The sequence below is a fragment of the Podarcis bocagei genome (genome assembly GCF_964188305.1).
Source record: "Podarcis bocagei genome assembly, chromosome: 2".
Classification (NCBI taxonomy): domain Eukaryota; kingdom Metazoa; phylum Chordata; class Lepidosauria; order Squamata; family Lacertidae; genus Podarcis; species Podarcis bocagei.
This window is the reverse complement of record NC_138126.1, coordinates 9,489,917-9,508,935: the sequence shown is the minus strand read 5'-3', so window position 1 is coordinate 9,508,935 and position 19,019 is coordinate 9,489,917. Positions and strand designations below refer to the sequence as shown.

General features: G+C 43.9%; 3 protein-coding genes across 3 annotated transcripts in view; all 3 read right to left on the bottom strand.

Annotated features, from left to right (window-relative positions):
- The window catches only part of LOC308579754 (zinc finger protein 560-like), a gene marked incomplete at its 3' end in the record, with an annotated part of 31,436 nt that extends 21,553 nt beyond the window's left edge, over positions 1 to 9,883 (bottom strand). The window contains exon 1 of the mRNA XM_081180688.1: positions 9,773 to 9,883. The remainder of the gene's footprint in view (positions 1 to 9,772) is intronic.
- The window catches only part of LOC308578971 (uncharacterized protein), an 82,517-nt gene that overhangs the window by 28,046 nt on the left and 35,452 nt on the right, over positions 1 to 19,019 (bottom strand). The gene's annotated exons all lie outside the window — the stretch shown is intronic.
- LOC308580334 (uncharacterized protein) lies at positions 1,724 to 5,437 on the bottom strand. The gene is made up of 2 exons (XM_081181680.1): positions 5,396 to 5,437; positions 1,724 to 3,421 (listed from the first exon to the last, which is right to left on the bottom strand). The coding sequence occupies exons 1-2, from the start codon at positions 5,430 to 5,432 to the stop codon at positions 2,055 to 2,057; spliced, it is 1,404 nt and encodes a 467-aa protein (XP_081037806.1). The 5' UTR covers positions 5,433 to 5,437; the 3' UTR covers positions 1,724 to 2,054.

Genomic DNA, 19,019 nt, shown 5'->3' with positions numbered 1-19,019 from the left:
TTCAAACAAATAGCCAGCACGTGTAGACACAAAGTCAGAAAAGCTAAAGCACAGAATGAACTCAGGCTTGCTAGAGAGGTTAAAAGCAACAAAAAAGGCTTTTATGGGTATGTTCGTAGCAAAAGAAAGGACAAAGAAACAGTGGGGTCACTCAGAGGAGAATATGGTGAAATGCAAACAGGGGACACAGAAAGGGCTGAACTCCTCGATGCCTTCTTTGCCTCAGTCTTCTCCGATAAAGAAAACAATGCCCGACCTGAAGAATTTGGAGCAAATGATTCAGCAAAGGAAACACAGCCCAGAATAACTAAGGAGATAGTACAAGAATACTTGGCTAGTTTAGATGCATTCAAGTCTCCAGGGCCAGATGAACTGCATCCAAGAGTATTAAAAGAACTGGCAGATGTGATCTCAGAACCACTGGCAGTCATCTTTGAGAATTCCTGGAGAACAGGCGATGTCCTGGCAGACTGGAGGAGGGCAAATGTCCCTATTTTCAAAAAGGGGAAAAGAGAGGACCCAAATAATTACCGCCCAGTCAGTCTGACATCAATACCAGGGAAGATTCTGGAGCGGATCATTAAGCAAACAGTCTGTGAGCACCTAGAAAGGAATGCTGTGATCACCAATAGTCAGCATGGATTTCTGAAAAATAAGTCATGTCAGACTAACCTGATCTCATTTTTTGACAGAATTACAAGCCTGGTAGATGAAGGGAACGCAGTGGATGTAGCCTACCTTGATTTCAGCAAGGCATTTGACAAGGTGCCCCATGATATTCTTGTAAAGAAGCTGGTAAAATGCGGTCTTGACTATGCTACCACTCAGTGGATTTGTAACTGGCTGACTGACCGAACCCAAAGGGTGCTCATCAATGGTTCCTCTTCATCCTGGAGAAGAGTGACTAGTGGGGTGCCACAGGGTTCTGTCTTGGGCCCGGTCTTATTCAACATCTTTATCAACGACTTGGATGATGGACTCAAGGGCATCCTGATCAAATTTGCAGATGACACCAAACTGGGAGGGGTGGCTAACACCCCAAAGGACAGGATCACACTTCAAAACGACCTTGACAGATTAGAGAACTGGGCCAAAACAAACAAGATGAACTTTAACAGGGAGAAATGTAAAGTATTGCACTTGGGCAAAAAAAATGAGAGGCACAAATACAAGATGGGTGACAATTCTGGGCTGCATCAATAGGTGTATAGCATCTAGATCAAGGGAAGTAATAGTGCCACTGTATTCTGCTCTGGTCAGACCTCACCTGGAGTACTGTGTCCAGTTCTGGGCACCACAGTTCAAGAAGGACACTGACAAACTGGAACGTGTCCAGAGGAGGGCAACCAAAATGGTCAAAGGCCTGGAAACGATGCCTTATGTTTAGCCTGGAGAAGAGGAGGTTAAGGCGTGATATAATAGCCATGTTCAAATATATATATATATATATTTAAAAATAATATTTATTAAAGTTTCAAAAGATACAAAAGACAAAACAGAAAAACAAAGAAAAGCACAAAAAAGTTCCACCTTTAAGATCTCATTTTCAGTAACTTCTTTTCACGACTTCCCCTCACCTCCCCTTCTTGTATTCCACATCCAATTATTTAAAATAAAAAAATTTCTTCCAGTAGCACCTTAAAGACCAACTAAGTTAGTTCTTGGTATGAGCTTTCGTGTGCATGCACACTTCTTCAGATAAGTCATCCAGTCCAACCCCCAGCAATGAAGTAATCTCAGCTAAAGCATCCATAGCAGAAGCCCATCCAACCTCTGCTTAAAAACCTCCAAGGAAGGAGAGCCCACCTCCCACCGAAGGAGACTGTTCCAATGTCAAAACAGCTCTTACTGTCAGAAAGTTCTTCCAATACAATAATGGCTGTCCTGGGGGGACCAGAACACGATCATTGGTTTATTCTCTGTAGGAGTTATTTGTTATGATTAAAGATCTTCCCACACGACAACCCTTTCTAAGATGTTTCCCTTGTACGAGTTCTTTATTGTTTAGGAAGCGAGTCCCTGTCACTGAAGTTCTTTCCATAAACCAAACATTTCTAAGATTTACTCCCTGTATGAGTTCGTTGATGCGACTTAAGGGAGCTACTCTGACTGAAGCTTTTTCCACATTCTGAACATGTATACGGTTTCTCCCCTGTATGAGTTCTTTGATGCAATGTAAGTAAGCTACCACGACTAAAGCTCTTCCCACACTCCAAACATTTATACGGTTCCTCTCCTGTGTGCAATCTTTGATGGAAGGTAAGGCTGGAACTGTGGCTGAAGCTCTTTCCACACTCGAAACATGTATATCGTTTCTCCCCTGTATGAACTCTTTCATGCGAGGAAAGGTTGTCAATGCGACTGAAGCTCTTGCCACATTCCCAGCATTTATAAGGTTTGCTGCCTTGATGAGTTTGTTGATGTCTAGTAAGCCCATTGCTGCGAGCGAAGCTCATTCCACACTCCAAACACATATGCGGTTTCTCTCCTGTGTGCAATCTTTGATGCGAGCTAAGGCTGCCACTCTGGCTGAAGCTCCTTCCACACTCTGAACATGTATACGGTTTCTCCCCTGTATGAGATCTTTGATGCGTAGTAAGGTGGCCAGAGTGACTGAAGCTCTTTCCACACTCGGAACATGTATACGGTTTCTCTCCTGTATGAGTTCTTCGATGCAAGATTAAGGCACTACAGTGACTGAAGCTCTTTCCACACTCGGAACATGTATACGGTTTCTCTCCTGTATGAGTTCTTCGATGCAAGATTAAGGCACTACAGTGACTGAAGCTCTTTCCACACTCTGAACATGTATACGGTTTCTCCCCTGTATGAGTTATTTGATGCGAGGTAAGGGCACCATTCTCACTGAAGCTCCTTCCACACTCTGAACATGTATACGGTTTCTCCTCTGTATGAGATCTTTGATGCGTAGTAAGCTGGCCACATCGACTGAAGCTCTTTCCACACTCTAAACATGTATACGGTTTCTCCCCTGTATGAGTTCTTTGATGCGAGGTAAGGTTACCACTGACACTGAAGCTCTTTCCACACTCTAAACATGTATACGGTTTCTCCCCTGTATGAGTTCTTTGATGCAAGGTAAGCTTACCACGTTCACTGAAGCTCTTTCCACACTCTAAACATGTATACGGTTTCTCCCCTGTATGAGTTCTTTGATGTAAAGTAAGAGTTGAGCGACGACCAAATCTCTTTCCACACACGGTGCATTCATGCTTTTTCTCCTCTCTAGGAATTTTATTTTCACCACCCTGAGACGTACAAGAGTCACCCTCCGGCTTCTGCTTTCGTCTCCCTTCTCGCCTTCGGCTTCCATCTTGAACCCTCAGCTTCCTTTGCTCTTTGGATTCTTTGGGTGACACTTCTGATTGTTCCCCTTCTGCCAGCATCCCTTCAACATCTCCTGATGGAATAAAAAGGCAAACTGATGAAATGCTAAAGGAGCGTCTTCACACCAATCATTCAGTCAGGACACAGAGATCCAGGTTCCAAGGGCCTTGTGGCAGCTCCCTCGCTGTGAGAAGAGAAGTTACAGGGAACGAGACGGAGGGCCTTCTTGGTAGTGGTGCCCACCCTGTGGAAAGCTATCCCGTCAGATGTCAAGGAAACAAACAACTATATAACTTTTAGAAGACAACTGGAGGCAGCCATGTAGAGGGAAGTTGTAAATGTTTTATTATGCTTTTATATTTGTTAGAAGCCAGCTAGAGTGGCTGGGGAAGCCAGTCAGATCCGTGGGGTACCAATAATGAAAGTATTAATATGGTATTATTGTTTATTGAGTTTATATACCGCCTTAAACCCGGAGGACTCAGCGTGGTTCGCAGAAAAGATCACATCATATGTAATCAGAATAAACATAACAACCCAATACCCCCCCCCCCCAAAAAAGAGCCACCTTTGAAAAAGACTATAGCATGTCAAACATATCAAGCAAAAGCCTGGTTAAAAAGGAACATGTTTGCATGGCACTTAAAGGTGTATATCCCTTCATGGATCACTGCCTTGTCGTGGTGAAGGAGCTTCAATAAGTCAGAGAAGCTATGACCTATGCCATGCAGGGTCACCCAAGACAGACAGGTCAGCCGAGAGTTTAGACTAAATGTGATCCACCTGGTGAAGAAACTGACAACCCACTCCAGTATTATGCCATGAAAGCTCCATGGACATAAAAAATGAGAAGCTTTGAGAGGAAAGTGAGTTTCCAAGGCATATCTATATCTAACGTTGAAGTTCCCAGAGCATGGATAACGGTAGATAAGCTATTCCTGTCCAGATAGGGGTGTAACTGGGCTACCAGCCAAAGCTGATGAAAGGCACTCCAGGCCATCTGAGCCTCGAGCAACAGCAACGGATCCAGGAGAACCCCCAAGCTACGAACCTGCTCCTCCAGAGGAAGTGTAACCCCATCAAGAGCAGGCGACCTTCCAGCCATCTGCTCTAGGGAAGCACCCACTAACTGAGCCTCACTCTTATCTGGATTGAGCTTCAATTTGTTGGCTCTCATCCAGTCCATTACCGAGGCAAGACACTGGTGGGAGAGGGTGCTCAGGGGTGTTAGTAGTAGTAGTAGTAGTAGCCTGTCTAACTAAGGCCTCAGCCACACTTGGAATTTTAATGTGGACTTGAAGTTGCTTGTTTCTCCTCTTTTTTAACGTCTTCTGCCCAGAACTGCTGTATTTAATTGAAACACAAATGTTTTAAAATGTGTGTGGTTTGCGGGGGGTTATTGGGTTGATTTTGTTTATGTTTTGATTGTGTACTTTGAGTTTTTATATTGCGATTTTATCCTGTGAACTGCCCTAAGGCCTGTGGGTACAGGGAGGTATACAGTTTTAATAAATTATAATAAAATCAGGCCGGATAAAAATTATTACAGGTTCCAGGGGCAGCCCCTGAAGTAGGTTTCCCAATGCTTAAGGCTTTGCCTTGACCCCAAGCCCTATGGGGAGCCCAAGGAAGGTCCCCCACCTGCCCAAGTTGGCCTGCAGGGAGGAGAGCAGGAGAAAGATCTGCCCTTCCATTGGGAAAAGATTTCCTACCCCCATACAAAGGGGGAAAGCCCTATAAATGCATTATTTTAGCGGAATTATATACAGAATGCATTAATTATGGGAAATGTAAATATTTGGGGAAATACCCTTTGCAAAAGCGCGTGCATTAGGCGAGATCTGCACCAAAATGCTGAACAATTTTCAAGAGATCTTTAAAAATGTGAAAATCTGGATAAACTGACGACTAGAAAAAGGAGACAAAGAAAAAAACTTACATTGAAACGGTTTGCCTAACAGGGTTTTTTTTAATCCCTCCCCACAACTCCCTCCAGCAGCACCCCCACTCCCCCCCCCCCGTTATAATATATAACAATATGACCCACCTGCAGCGCCTCCGCGAGGAAGGACAGCCGCCGCCATGTTCTGCATCTCTTCCCCCCCCCCCATGCGGGACAGGAAGCGGAAGCTGCTATTCTCCCGACAGCCTTTTTTTCTTCCGCTCTAGGAATCTCAGCTCTGTCGCCGCTGCTCTTAACCGTTTCGGAGCCGAGCGGCAGGAGCCTCTGTGCTTCTCCGGGCAGAAAGCAGGAGAGGCGCCGTTCTCGCCTCTGGAAAGCCCCGCTGGATCAGCTGCACGGGCGCCCCAAAACGTTTTCTAAACTATTTTTTATATATATATATATATATATATATATATATATATATATATATATATATATATATATATATATTATTTTCAATTTTCAAAATAACATTTTTCCTTTTGGTGCATAAATATCCAATCCAAATTTGCAATAAATGGCTTTCCCCCTAGCCCCCCCCCCGGTTTCCATCCCCCCACTTTATTCTCCTTGCATATAATTACATTTCTACAATTAATTTCAACTTCTTTCCCCCCTCCTAATTCTATTCTTAGTTCATAAATGTTACACCAAACCTGCTAATGTTTTGACGTTTTTACAGATTCTCTAAAATAGTCTATAAAGCTTTCCCTTTCTACACTGAATTTTTTCTCATCTTGGTGCCTGATCTTGAAGGTTGTTGTTGTTTAGTCGTTTAGTCGTGTCCGACCCTTCGTGACCCCATGGACCAGAGCACGCCAGGTAAACTAATCTTCACGGTTAGTTTAGCCATTTCGGCAGAGTCAATCATCTTGAGTTTCCCATTCTTCTTTCCTTGGGACCTTTCCTTCTTCCCACATCTGGGCTAGTAGCACCTGGCCCCTGTAGTCGCATAAATAAACAGTCTCTTGCTTCCTTGGCAATTCTTCTACTATTACACCTAGTAAAAAGGTCTCTGGTTTTTTTTTTAACAAATGTAATTTTAAGAATTTTAAAAAGTTCATTGCATATCATTTCCCAGAAGCCCTTTACTTTTTTACACGTCCACCACATAGGCTCCCTCTCCTTGCTGCTTTCACCCATTTGGAGAGGGCGGGTGAGGAAGCAGACAGAGCTAGAAAAACAAAGAGGAGCCTGGCTGAAAGGAGCTTCCTCCCGAGTAATAATAATAATAATAATAATAATTTATACCCAAATTTATACTATCCAAATGCGATTTTGGTTTTAAACGCAGTGTAAGGTCTCTATGGGAGTATATTGGATTTAATTATGGGGTATCATAGCTTTTAGGGGGCTAACTTGGCTGGGATAGCAGGCTTGTTGGTTTTTGAATGTTTGATGTAGATTTTTTCAATTTCGTTGTTCTGTATGGGACAATGACAATAAAGATTATCGTATCATATCTAACCCAACCCCATGCAATGCTGTTGCTGGAACGAGGCATTTGACAAGGTGCCCCATGATATTCTTGTAAAGAAGCTGGTAAAATGCGGTCTTGACTCTGCTACCACTCAGTGGATTTGTAACTGGCTGACTGACCGAACCCAAAGGGTGCTCATCAATGGTTCCTCTTCATCCTGGAGAAGAGTGACTAGTGGGGTGCCACAGGGTTCTGTCTTGGGCCCGGTCTTATTCAACATCTTTATCAACGACTTGGATGATGGACTCAAGGGCATCCTGATCAAATCTGCAGATGACACCAAACTGGAAGGGGTGGCTAACACCCCAGAGGACAGGATCACACTTCAAAACGACCTTGACAGATTAGAGAACTGGGCCAAAACAAACAAGATGAACTTTAACAGGGAGAAATGTAAAGTATTGCACTTGGGCAAAAAAAATGAGAGGCACAAATACAAGATGGGGGACACCTGGCTTGAGAGCAGTACATGTGAAAAGGATCTAGGAGTCTTGGTTGACCACAAACTTGACATGAGCCAACAGTGTGACGCGGCAGCTAAAAAAGCCAATGCAATTCTGGGCTGCATCAATAGGAGTATAGCATCTAGATCAAGGGAAGTAATAGTGCCACTGTATTCTGCTCTGGTCAGACCTCACCTGGAGTACTGTGTCCAGTTCTGGGCACCACAATTCAAGAAGGACACTGACAAACTGGAACGTGTCCAGAGGAGGGCAACCAAAATGGTCAAAGGCCTGGAAACGATGCCTTATGAGGACCGGCTAAGGGAGCTGGGCATGTTTAGCCTGGAGAAGAGGAGGTTAAGGGGTGATATGATAGCCATGTTCAAATATATAAAAGGATGTCACATAGAGGAGGGAGAAAGGTTGTTTTCTGCTGCTCCAGAGAAGCGGACACGGAGCAATGGATCCAAACTACAAGAAAGAAGATTGCACCTAAACATTAGGAAGAACTTCCTGACAGTAAGAGCTGTTTGACAGTGGAATTTGCTGCCAAGGAGTGTGGTGGAGTCTCCTACTTTGGAGGTCTTTAAGCAGAGGCTTGACAACCATATGTCAGGAGTGCTCTGATGGTGTTTCCTGCTTGGCAGGGGGTTGGACTCGATGGCCCTTGTGGTCTCTTCCAACTCTATGATTCTATGAGACACACAAGACACCATCCAACTGCCTTACGGACTCCCCTCCACATTTGTGGAGAGTTTAAGCAGAGGTTGGACGGTTGTCTGTTGTGTGTGAGCGAGCTGAGCTTCCTGCATTGCAGGGGGTTAGGCTAGATGACCCTATATGGGCCTAGGACCTTCGTACCTACGGGACTGCCTCTCCTGGTATGTCCCACGGAGGACCTTATGGTCTTCAAATAAAAACATCTTGGAGGTCCCGGGCCACAGGGAGGTTAGGCTGGCCTCAACCAGAGCCAGGGCTTCTTCGGCTGTGGCTCCGATCTGGTGGAACACTCTGTCACAAGAGACTAGGGCCCTGCGGGACTTGACATCTTTCCGCAGGACCTGCAAGGCAGAGCTGTTCCACCAGGCCTTTGGCCAAAGCACAGTCTGACCCCCTCCTTCGGCAATCCTCTAGCCCAATGGTTGCCATTAATTTGACTCTGAATTGATTTTAGAATGAGTTGATTGTGATTTTATGTAAACTGTGTTACTTTTACTGCTGTTAGCCGCTCTGAGCCATAGCTGTCAACTTTTCCCTTTTCTTGCGAGGAATCCTATTCGGAATAAGGGAATGTCCCTTTAAAAAAGGAAAAAGTTGCCAGCTATGCTCTGAGCCCGGCTTTGGCTGGGGAGGGTGGGATATAAATGAAATTATTATTATTATTATTATTATTTGTCAGGGGTTCAGGAGCAGGGGCAAGGGCAAGGGAGGAAACAGAGAGCGAGGGGGAGGAGGCAGAAGAAAAGATGAGTGATGACGACGACCCGAGATCTCCGAGCCTTTCCAGTGAATCAGAAGATTCACAGAAAGGAGCACCAGTGGTCAGGGCAAGGGGGGAGCCTAGGGGGACACCCCAGGAAGATAGAGCCAGAGGGGACTCCGAGGGGAGCAGTTGGAAATCGGGACCAGCGTCACAGCCAGAGAGCAGGGAAGAGGAAGAGCGCCAGAGATCAAGCGCTGGCAGCTCGTCAGGAGTGGCCACACCTCCATCGGGGAGCGAAGAAACGGTCAGACGGAAAGTGGAAGGTTGGGCGCGCGCGCCAAGTTCAAATGCACAGGAAAGTGACGCAGTAGGCAGCCAGGAGAGGGAGCCAGGTCCTAAAGCCCGGCGCAAGGAGACAGGGAGTTCCGGGGGGTCGGCGTCAGAGGAATCCCGGAGGGAGGAGACCCCGGGGGGCAGAGGGACCCAGAGGAGAGCAGTCAGGCGGAAAAGGTGGAGCAGGGCTAGGATATTAAGTTGGTGCACAAGGGGCGGAGACTCAGACGGAGCTTCGCCGATCTAGCCACTAGACGTAGAGTTGCACGTAGCAGCTTGAGAATGGAAACTGTAACTCAATAAAGACTTTTACTTAATGACCGCTGGCTAGCGTGATCCTCTGTGAGCTAGGATCTTGAAGCAGCTCTGACATTATTATTATTATTATTATTATTATTATTATTATTATTATTATTATTATTATTATTATTATGCACCACGGGGTCTCTCCCATCTCTGCATTTCCATGACCGAAGGCCCCCTCCGTGTGCGTCTTGCAAAGTCTGCAAGTGCCCCCCCCCTTGCAGAAAAAAGCAAAGGACCCTCTTCTCTTGGCCTTGCAGAGAGGAGGAAGGGAAGGCAAGGAAAGCCAGCGGCACTCCCTGGGATCTCTAGTTGAGAAACGGATCTGCTCAGTAGATCCCGGGGCGAAAGGGGGCGAGGGTCTCGCTTCCTTCCAGTTGCACCCTAGCAATCGGCTGATACCCCCAACCCCAAATTGCAACCCCATCCTCCTGCCTGCGACCCTGTGGATCCCCTCCAGCCCAATGCACAAAGGGGTCGGGGGTGGGGTGTCTCACCGGATCTGGCCTCGGATGCAGCGCCGGGAGGGGGCACCGGGGGGGGGTGCAGAGCAGCCGCTTCCCTCCACGTGAGGAGCCGGGCAGGAAAAGGACTGGGAGACGGAGAGAAACTCCTCCCCCGATGGCTTTCCTCTCTAGCAACGGGAGCTCCGTTCATCTTAACCCTTGGAAAATCGAGCAGCAAAAACACACACACACACACACACACACACACACACACACACACACACACACACATCCCCTCTATTAATATTAGTATTAGTATTAGGCAGAAACATGCATGAGAGACATTAACACGGGGGAAATGGAAAGGGAGCTGGCCGTGCAATCAGACTCTCTGGGTCCTGGGTTCGAATCCTGCATTTGCAGCGGGTTGGGCTAGATGACCGCTGGCGATCCCTTCCCACTCTGCCAGCCTGTGATTCTGTGAAGTTGCATTTCCCCCTCCTTCTCTGGCACAGAGAGAAATGATCAGAGCTCTTCGGAGAAACAAAGCGACATTTGGTGGGTGGGATCGGGCTAGCTAGGAAGAGTAGGAGGCGGAGAGGAGGGGGGCTTGATTTATTTGGGGCTGGGGGAGAGGAGAAAGGGACCAAAAACAAACAAACACCCCACACACTTTTGAGGCTTGGGGGTTTCTCCCTGCAGTTCAAACGCAAAGTGGGGCCCATCTTGCGACCTCCTTGCAAGCCCCCCAAACTCTCTCTTCCCCCCTGTTTCTGCCGGACTATAGATGCCCCTCTACTACTTTGATCGATGGAACTGCCACCGTTAGTGGTGCCACGTGGTACCTGTAAAAAACCGGTCTTTTATTGGCGTGGCAGCAGCTAGACTTTGGAACTCGCTGCCTCTTGAATCCACAGGGATGGGGGTTCGATCTGGGGCGGGGAGGGACCCTGGCATTTGCCTCCCGTGCGATGGAAATCAGCGGCAGGGGAAAACTCAGGAGGAGGAGGAAAATGTGGCTTCCTTTCCCAGCTCTGCAATTTTTAGATCGGTGGAATAACCTTTAGAAGGCATCGGAAAGTAGCCCTGTGAAGGTTTTTTTTTTAAAAAAAAAGTGCAATGTTATATTACGTGTTTTTTATATATAATAATTTTTCTTAGTTTTCGATTACAGTCCAATAATTGTTGTTTAGGCGAGTCCGACTCTTCGTGACCCCATGGACCAGAGCACGCCAGGCACTCCTGTCTTCCCGGCATTTCGTCAAATTCATGTTGGAGTCCAATAATAGCCTCATTATGACTTCCGGGGGCGGCGCGAAACTGTAATGGCGGTCCTCTTCGAGCTCTGAAGAGGGGCTCCGCGGAAAAGGGTCGTTCGCTGCGGCATAGCGACGACCCATCAAGATAAACCACGGGTAGAGTGAGCCCATGGCCGTGGGACTCGGCGGGCACCAGAAGCTGCTCCGAAAACACAGAAGGGACCCCGTAAGGAGACCCGGAGTGAAGGAGGGGTAGCGGTGCTGTGAGTTCATCGCTCTTTCCGCGGAAGTGAAGCCGCGCGGCTGTTACAGATGAGCGCTGATCCTTCTTCCTAAAATCAACACCAAACTGCAAGCAACATACCCGTGAGTAAAGGGGTTTAAAATTTGGCAAAAGAATTTAGCTAATTTGGCTGAAAGCGGGAGACGAGAAAAGGGAAGTCCGTCTTCCGACATTGCTGACAAGATCAAAGCAAAGCTTTAAAAAGCGGAAAGCGCTTGAAACGGGACTGTGGGAAGCTTCAACTTTTTCGTGCTATCAGATCTGCTTGTTTTCTTTTCCTAAACTGAAGGTGGAAATGGACATTGACTAAAAGAAGTAGTAAATGGGGATCTTCCTCCTATCTTTTTTCGTCTTTGGGCTGTATTTTTAAGGAGCCAGATCGTCGGGCTGCCAGAGAGGGAGACTGTGTCAAACTGCGGAAACAGTTGTAAAAACTTTGTTGGAACGTAACTGTTACATTTGAGCAGAAAAGACTGGGTGGGATACTGTTGCAAGCACCTCTTGTGAAATTTTGTTGAACTATAAAAGGTGCCTGGGGGAACTTTGAGTTTTTGAAGGGACTGATGGACTATTGGATTTATTGACTTGAAATAATTTGGAACTTTAATGGCGGATTACTTCCTTCTTTGTCTCTGAAACCTGGTGGCACTCCCCCTACAGGGCTTTCGGATTATAAAATCCTGGGAACTGACTTTTGTTTTGAATTCCACTTTACTGGTTGTTTACTTCTGAATTTGTCTCTCCCATGGAACAATAGATAATCTGACCTTGAACACTGACAGATGTGTAATGAGTGGTGCAGGGAGAACAAGAGCATCTAAAGCTAAGGAATCTAAAGAGGCTAAGGAAAAAGAAAGAGAAAGAAAACCAACACAATTTGTACAAACAACACTGACCCAAGGACGCCGATCGTCGGTTCCAGCTGTACTGGTATCTCAGAGGGAAGGGGAAATAACAGAGAAGTCCACTGAAGAAGTTATGGCAGCAGGTGGGTCAGACACATTATTAAAACAAATATTGGAGCAACTATCAAGTTTAAACCAGAAAGTGGACGACCAGTCTTTGAAAATAGATAAAGCGACCTCTTCGATTCAAAAACTGACAGAACAAGTTTCCCAGCACACACAGGCTATTGAGAATTTGCAAGGAGCAACAGCGGAAAATCGGGAATTAGCTGGAGAAGCAATTCAGAAAGTGGGAGCTTTACAAAAAGAAGTTGAAGAAATTAAAGGAGAAGTCAAGCTCCTGCACAAACAGGTGGGTGAACAACAAATCTATCTGTCAATGGTGGAACTGAAAAATCGCGAGAGCAACATCAAATTGAGAGGCATCCCGGAACTCGAGCAAGGAGACCTGATTGGATACTTGACGCAGGAATTCACGAAGTTCTGGGGTTTAAAGGAGGACACAGATTTCAAGATTGTCTCGGCATATAGACTGGGAAGATTGGTAAGGAAAGACAGATCCAGAGACTGTTTGATAATTTTAAGATCAAAGGAAGAGAGAGACAAGATCCTAGGTCTACACTTCAAAAAAGCAATTGAAATACAAGATAAAAGGGTGGAAATTTATAGAGATATTCCGAGACAGTTGCTGGACCTCAGAGCCACCTACTCAGAACTAGCAAAATTGCTGAGACACAACGCAATTCCCTATAGGTGGGAGTTTCCACAAGGATTATCCTTCACTTACAAAGAAAGGAAGGTTAAAATTAGAACACCTGAAGATAACCAAAAGTTCCTTCACGACCACGGAGAAGATCTCCAAAAAGGAGTGGATTGGCTTCCAGCCTTACCAGTACCAATACTGCCTGGAAGCGGGCCAACGCCTGCACCCTCGGGATCTGAGCAAAAGGAAGACACCTCATCCTAAGAACATCTGAATTAGAACAGGATGTCTCTGCAGCTACTTAGTTGGAACATAAATGGCGGGAATTCTCCGGAAAAAAGAAGGAGGATATTTCATATCCTGAAAAAAGAACAATTGGATGTAATATGTCTTCAAGAAACACATGTGACTAGGCTCCACAGGAAAGTATTAATCAATAAAAGACTTGGCCAGGAATTTATCTCATCAGATAAAGTTAAAAAAAGAGGCGTTGTAATTTATGCAAAGGAGAACCTGTCACCAAAATTTCTATTCAAAGATGATCATGGAAGAATTCTCGCAATTGAAATCCAAACACAAGGGGAAAAGATTTTGATATTAGGAGTTTATGCGCCAAATGATGGAAAATCAGAATTCTATAAGAAGCTGCATGAGACAATGATGGACTATTTGGACTATTCTAACATTATTGTGATGGGAGATATGAATGGGGTGGTGTCTACAAACATGGACAAATCCCAAAATCAAAACTTAACAACAGACGGCAGACTCCCTAAAACCTTTTTTGAAATGACAGACAATATGGACTTGATTGACATTTGGAGGACAAGGAACCCCTTGGGTAAAGAAGGAACCTTCTTCTCTGAGGCCCACTTGTCATGGACACGAATTGACCAAATTTGGATATCTAGAGGGCTGGCCCCGAAAACAAGAAAAGTGGAAATCTGCCCAAAAACCTGCTCCGACCATAATGCCTTAAAAATGGAATTGAGACTTTTTCCAACTGGATCCTTCAGGTGGAGAATGAATGACACCTTGCTAAGAGATCAAGAGATTGTTAAGAAGGCCCAAAAAACGCTAAAGGACTACTTTGAAATAAATTTGAACACTACGGTGGAGAAAAGAACAATCTGGGACGCAAGTAAAGCCGTAATGAGAGGGTTTCTGATACAACAGAATACAATAAAGAGGAAATTTTGGAATGGAAAAAAAGAAAAAATTCTAGAGAAAATAAGCGAAGGAGAGAAAAAGTTGAGAACCAAACCAAAGTCAAAAGAGGTGCTAAGAGAGATCAAATTCCATCAAGCACAATATTCGAAACTGATCAATCAAGAGATTGAGTGGAAAATTAAACAAATGAAGCAGAGATCGTTTGAATCAGCAAATAAATGTGGAAAGTTGCTAGCTTGGCAGCTGAAAAAAAGACAAAAGTTAAATACGGTTACAAACTTGGAGATTCAAGGAAAAATAGTTCAGAAACCAGAAGAAATAAGAAAGTGCTTCCACAGATACTTCAAAGAACTTTACGCACAGGGGCCTCAGAAAGAACCGGAAATAGATCAATTTTTGAGGATAAATGGACTACCTAAAATAAGTCAAGATAAAAGATCAATTCTTAACAGCAAGATAACTCAACAGGAAATTGAAGGTGCCATCCAGAACATGCAGCTGGGCAAATCTCCAGGCCCGGATGGACTTACCTCCAAATATTATAAGACTTTGAAGGACTTCTTGATACAACCGTTGTTGGAGGTTTGTAACCAGATCATGGAGGGGAGAAAGGCACCGGAAACGTGGAAAGAAGCATTCATCACATTGATTCCCAAGTCAGAAAGGGAAAAGACTCAGCTTAAGAATTACCGTCCCATCTCACTCCTGAATGTGGATTACAAAATATTTGCAGACATTTTAGCAAATAGACTTAAAAATGTACTAAATGAAGTAATTCACAAGGACCAAGCAGGCTTTCTCCCTGGCAGACATATGTCTGACAACACTAGGAACATTATTGATATACTGGAGTTGTTGCGAATTAGAAACACAAGGGCCGCTTTAATTTTTATTGATGCGGAGAAAGCATTTGACAACATTTCTTGGATGTTTATGAAGAAAAACTTGAAAGGGATGGGAGTGGGACGGGGGTTTGAAAATGGACTAGAAGCAATCTATTCAGAACAAAAAGCTAAATTGATAGTGAACAATGTGGTATCGGAGGAACTCCAAATTGAAAAAGGGACACGACAGGGGTGCCCTTTATCCCCTCTGTTATTTATTTCTGTTCTGGAGGTTCTGCTGAATATGATCAGGGAGGACCAGTTGGTGCAGGGTATAGTGGTCGGAGCGAAACAATACAAACTGAAAGCTTTTGCAGATGACCTAGTCATCACAGTACAGGAGCCAGAATCTAGTACAAAAAGAGTTCTTGAACTTATTTTGGAGTTTGGTCGGGTGGCGGGATTCAAGCTAAACAAACAAAAAACTAAGGTTTTGGCCAAAAATTTGACGCCTACAGAGATAGAGGGGTACCAGAAAGAGACAGAGCTAAGTGTGGTTAAAAAAGTGAAATACCTGGGGGTATCTTTGTCCACCAAAAACTTAAATCTATTCAAAGATAATTATGAAAAATGTTGGTCGGAAATCAAAAAAGACTTGGATATTTGGTCAAGATTGAAACTTACCTTGTCAGGTCGAATCGCAGCTATAAAGATGTGTGTTTTGCCAAAAATGTTATTCTTATTTCAAACCCTCCAGGTCGTGGACAGAATGGAATGCTTTGGAAAATGGCAGAAGGATATCTCTAAGTTTGTCTGGCAGGGCAAAAAGCCCCGAATTAAATTCAAAATACTAACTGACTCAAAAGAAAGAGGGGGGTTTGCCCTGCCGGATTTAAGGTTGTACTACGAGGCTGCAGCCTTCTGCTGGCTGAAGGATTGGTTTTTGTTGGAAAACACCGATGTCCTAGATCTGGAAGGGTTTGACAATGTTTATGGTTGGCATGCATACTTGTGGTATGACAAGGCGAAGGTTCATAAATTGTTTAAAAACCATATTGTCAGAAAATCAATTTTTGCCGTCTGGATGAAGTATAAGGACTTATTAGAAAGCAAGACCCCGAGGTGGTTATCACCAGTGGAAGCCAAGATCTCTAAAAAAAGGCCCAATATGGAGGCCTACTGGCCAAAATATTGGGAATTGATTGAAAGAGTTGGAGATAATTGGAAGCTCCAAAGCCAGGACAAACTAAAAAATAAGGTGCGAGATTGGTTACATTATGCTCAAATGCAAGAGGTATTTAAAATGGATAAAAAAGTGGGTTTCCAGTTGGAGAAATCGAAACTGGAGACAGAGTTACTAGAACCAAAGACTAAGGTACTTTCGAGGATGTATGACTTGCTGCTTAAATGGAACACACAGGATGAGACAGTTAAATCTGCTATGATAAAATGGGCACAGGATGTAGGACACAACATTATGTCTGAGGACTGGGAAAGGTTATGGAACACCGGTATGAAATTCACGGCATGTAGTGCCTTGAAAGAGAACATTATGAAAATGGTATACCGGTGGTACATGACCCCAGTCAAGTTGGCTAAAATATATCATCTTTCTGATAATAAGTGTTGGAAATGCAAGGAGGCAGAAGGGACATTCTTTCACCTCTGGTGGACCTGCCCGAAAGTAAAGGCCTTTTGGGAAATGATACATAATGAGCTGAAAAAGGTATTTAGATATACCTTTTCTAAGAAACCAGAGGCCTTTCTTCTGGGCATGGTGGACCGGAAGGTGCCAAAGAAGGATAGAACCTTGTTTATGTATGCAACTACAGCAGCTAGGATTCTTATCGCAAAGTTCTGGAAGACACCAGATTTACCCACACTGGAGGACTGGCAGACGCAGCTGATGGACTACATGGAGTTGGCAGAAATGACTGGCAGAATTCGAGATCTGAGCGAAGAAACAATGGAGGAGGACTGGAAAAAATTTAAGGACTATTTGCAAAAATATTATAAGTTGTTTGAATGTTAAGATTGTGTACGATTAAGAAACGTTATGCTTCTGCAATTTAGTTAAGTAAATGATAAAGTAAGTATTGATGGAAAAAAAAAACGAGACAAATTAGAAACAAAATATTATGTTTATTAAGAGTGTTTAAACTAAATTACAAATTTTCAAAAATTTGGTAACATAATAAATTTAAAGGTATAAAAAGATGGGAAACAAGATAACAAATTGCTGAACTGGTTAGAACAATGAATGCAATGCCGAGAGGATGCGAGGAGGTCCAAAAGCGAATTGTCGAAGGACATTATGAAAATTTCTTAACTTTTTCTTCTTTTTCTTTTCTTTTCTTTATATATAAAAAATGTTTCTTGCATGTTGTTATGTAAACAAATCTGTTAACCTATGGAAAGAAACGCAATAAAAATTTTTTATAAAAAAAAAAAAAATAATAGCCTCATTATAACAATGCCAAATTATAATACAATAACTAATACCAATTATTCAAATGGTTTGGTGGTTTTCTTTATTTCTGCGTTCCAAAATCTTATTAATTTCAGTTACGTTCCGGTCAAAATAACAATCCCTTATACAACTGCAATATTAATAACTTGTATTTGCGTTGACACATTAAATCATAGAATCATAGAGTTGGAAGAGACCACAAGGGCCATCGAGTCCAACCCCCTGCCAAGCAGGAAACACCATCAGAGCACTCCTGACATATGGTTGTCAAGCCTCTGCTTAAAGACCTCCAAAGCAGGAGACTCTACCACACTCCTTGGCAGCAAATTCCACTGTTGAACAGCTCTTACTGTCAGGAAGTTCTTCCTAATGTTTAGGTGGAATCTTCTTTCTTGTAGTTTGGATCCATTGCTCCGTGTCCGCTTCTCTGGAGCAGCAGAAAACAAGCTTTCTCCCTCCTCTATGTGACATCCTTTTATATATTTGAACATGGCTATCATATCACCCCTTAACCTCCTCTTCTCCAGGCTAAACATGCCCAGCTCCCTTAGCCGTTCCTCATAAGGCAAATGATTTGTAAAATTACAAGTGAAGCACTCAGACTGTATCCTTCTTCTTCCTGTGTGTGGCAATTATTCTGCCCATGGTGTGTCTTCCTGTCCTTGTAAAATTTGTTTACAGTGGTACCTTGGTTCTCAAACGCCTTGGTACTCCAACAACTTGGAACCCAAACACCGCAAACCCGGAAGTAAGTGTTCCGGTTTGCAAACTTTTTCCGGAAGCTGAACATGCTTCGTTTTGAGTGTTGCCACACTTGCGTTTTGAGTGATACGCTGAGGTCTGTCTGTTTTTCCTATTTATTTTGCATTTTTGTTTTTGCGGCTCTTTTTGTTTTGTTTTTGTGACTGTGTGGAACCCTGTTCAGCTACTGATTGATTGTGTGACTGCAGTACATTGTTTATTGCTTTCATTTTATGGATCAATTGATGTTTAATTGCTGTTTTAGGGGTTGTTTTCAGAAGTCTGGGACGGATTAATCCATTTTGCATTACTTTCTATGGGAAAGCGTGCCTTGGTTTTGGAATGCTTTGGTTTGGGAACAGACCTCCGGAATGGATTAAGTTTGAGAACCAAGGTACCAATGTATATTAATCCTGAGGGTAATGCCCATTCCCCTCCCCTTAACAAGGCTTTGGGATTTTGCTTGTAGGCCGGTCTATTTTGATATTTGCAAGGAAGCATTCCACCCCCCCTCAGGCCTCAGTTTCACTGAAGAGGAATGGGCTCTGCTGGGTCCTGACCAGAGAGCCCTGAACAGCCAAATTATGAATGAGATTTGCAGGATCGTGTCTCGGTAAGGTTCCCTTTTACTCTGCTTGATGATAATATATTTTCAGAAATGCAAGTAAATTAACTGGCAATACTCAACGGGTTTAACGACTGTGTGTCAGCATCACAATTCTTATTCTTTTGGTCCAGCCAGATTTATCTATTTGTGTATATCTTCTGTGTATCTCTTTCTATAGCTCTGCTTCTGTTTATCTACCGTTTTCCCATTTAACAAAAATCCACAGGAGGATTAACCCTGGTCAGATGCCAGTAGAAAAAGTAAAATTATTATCACATTATTTGTAACAATGATTTATTGATTTCCTTAAATATGATTGCCTTCTATGGTGAAACT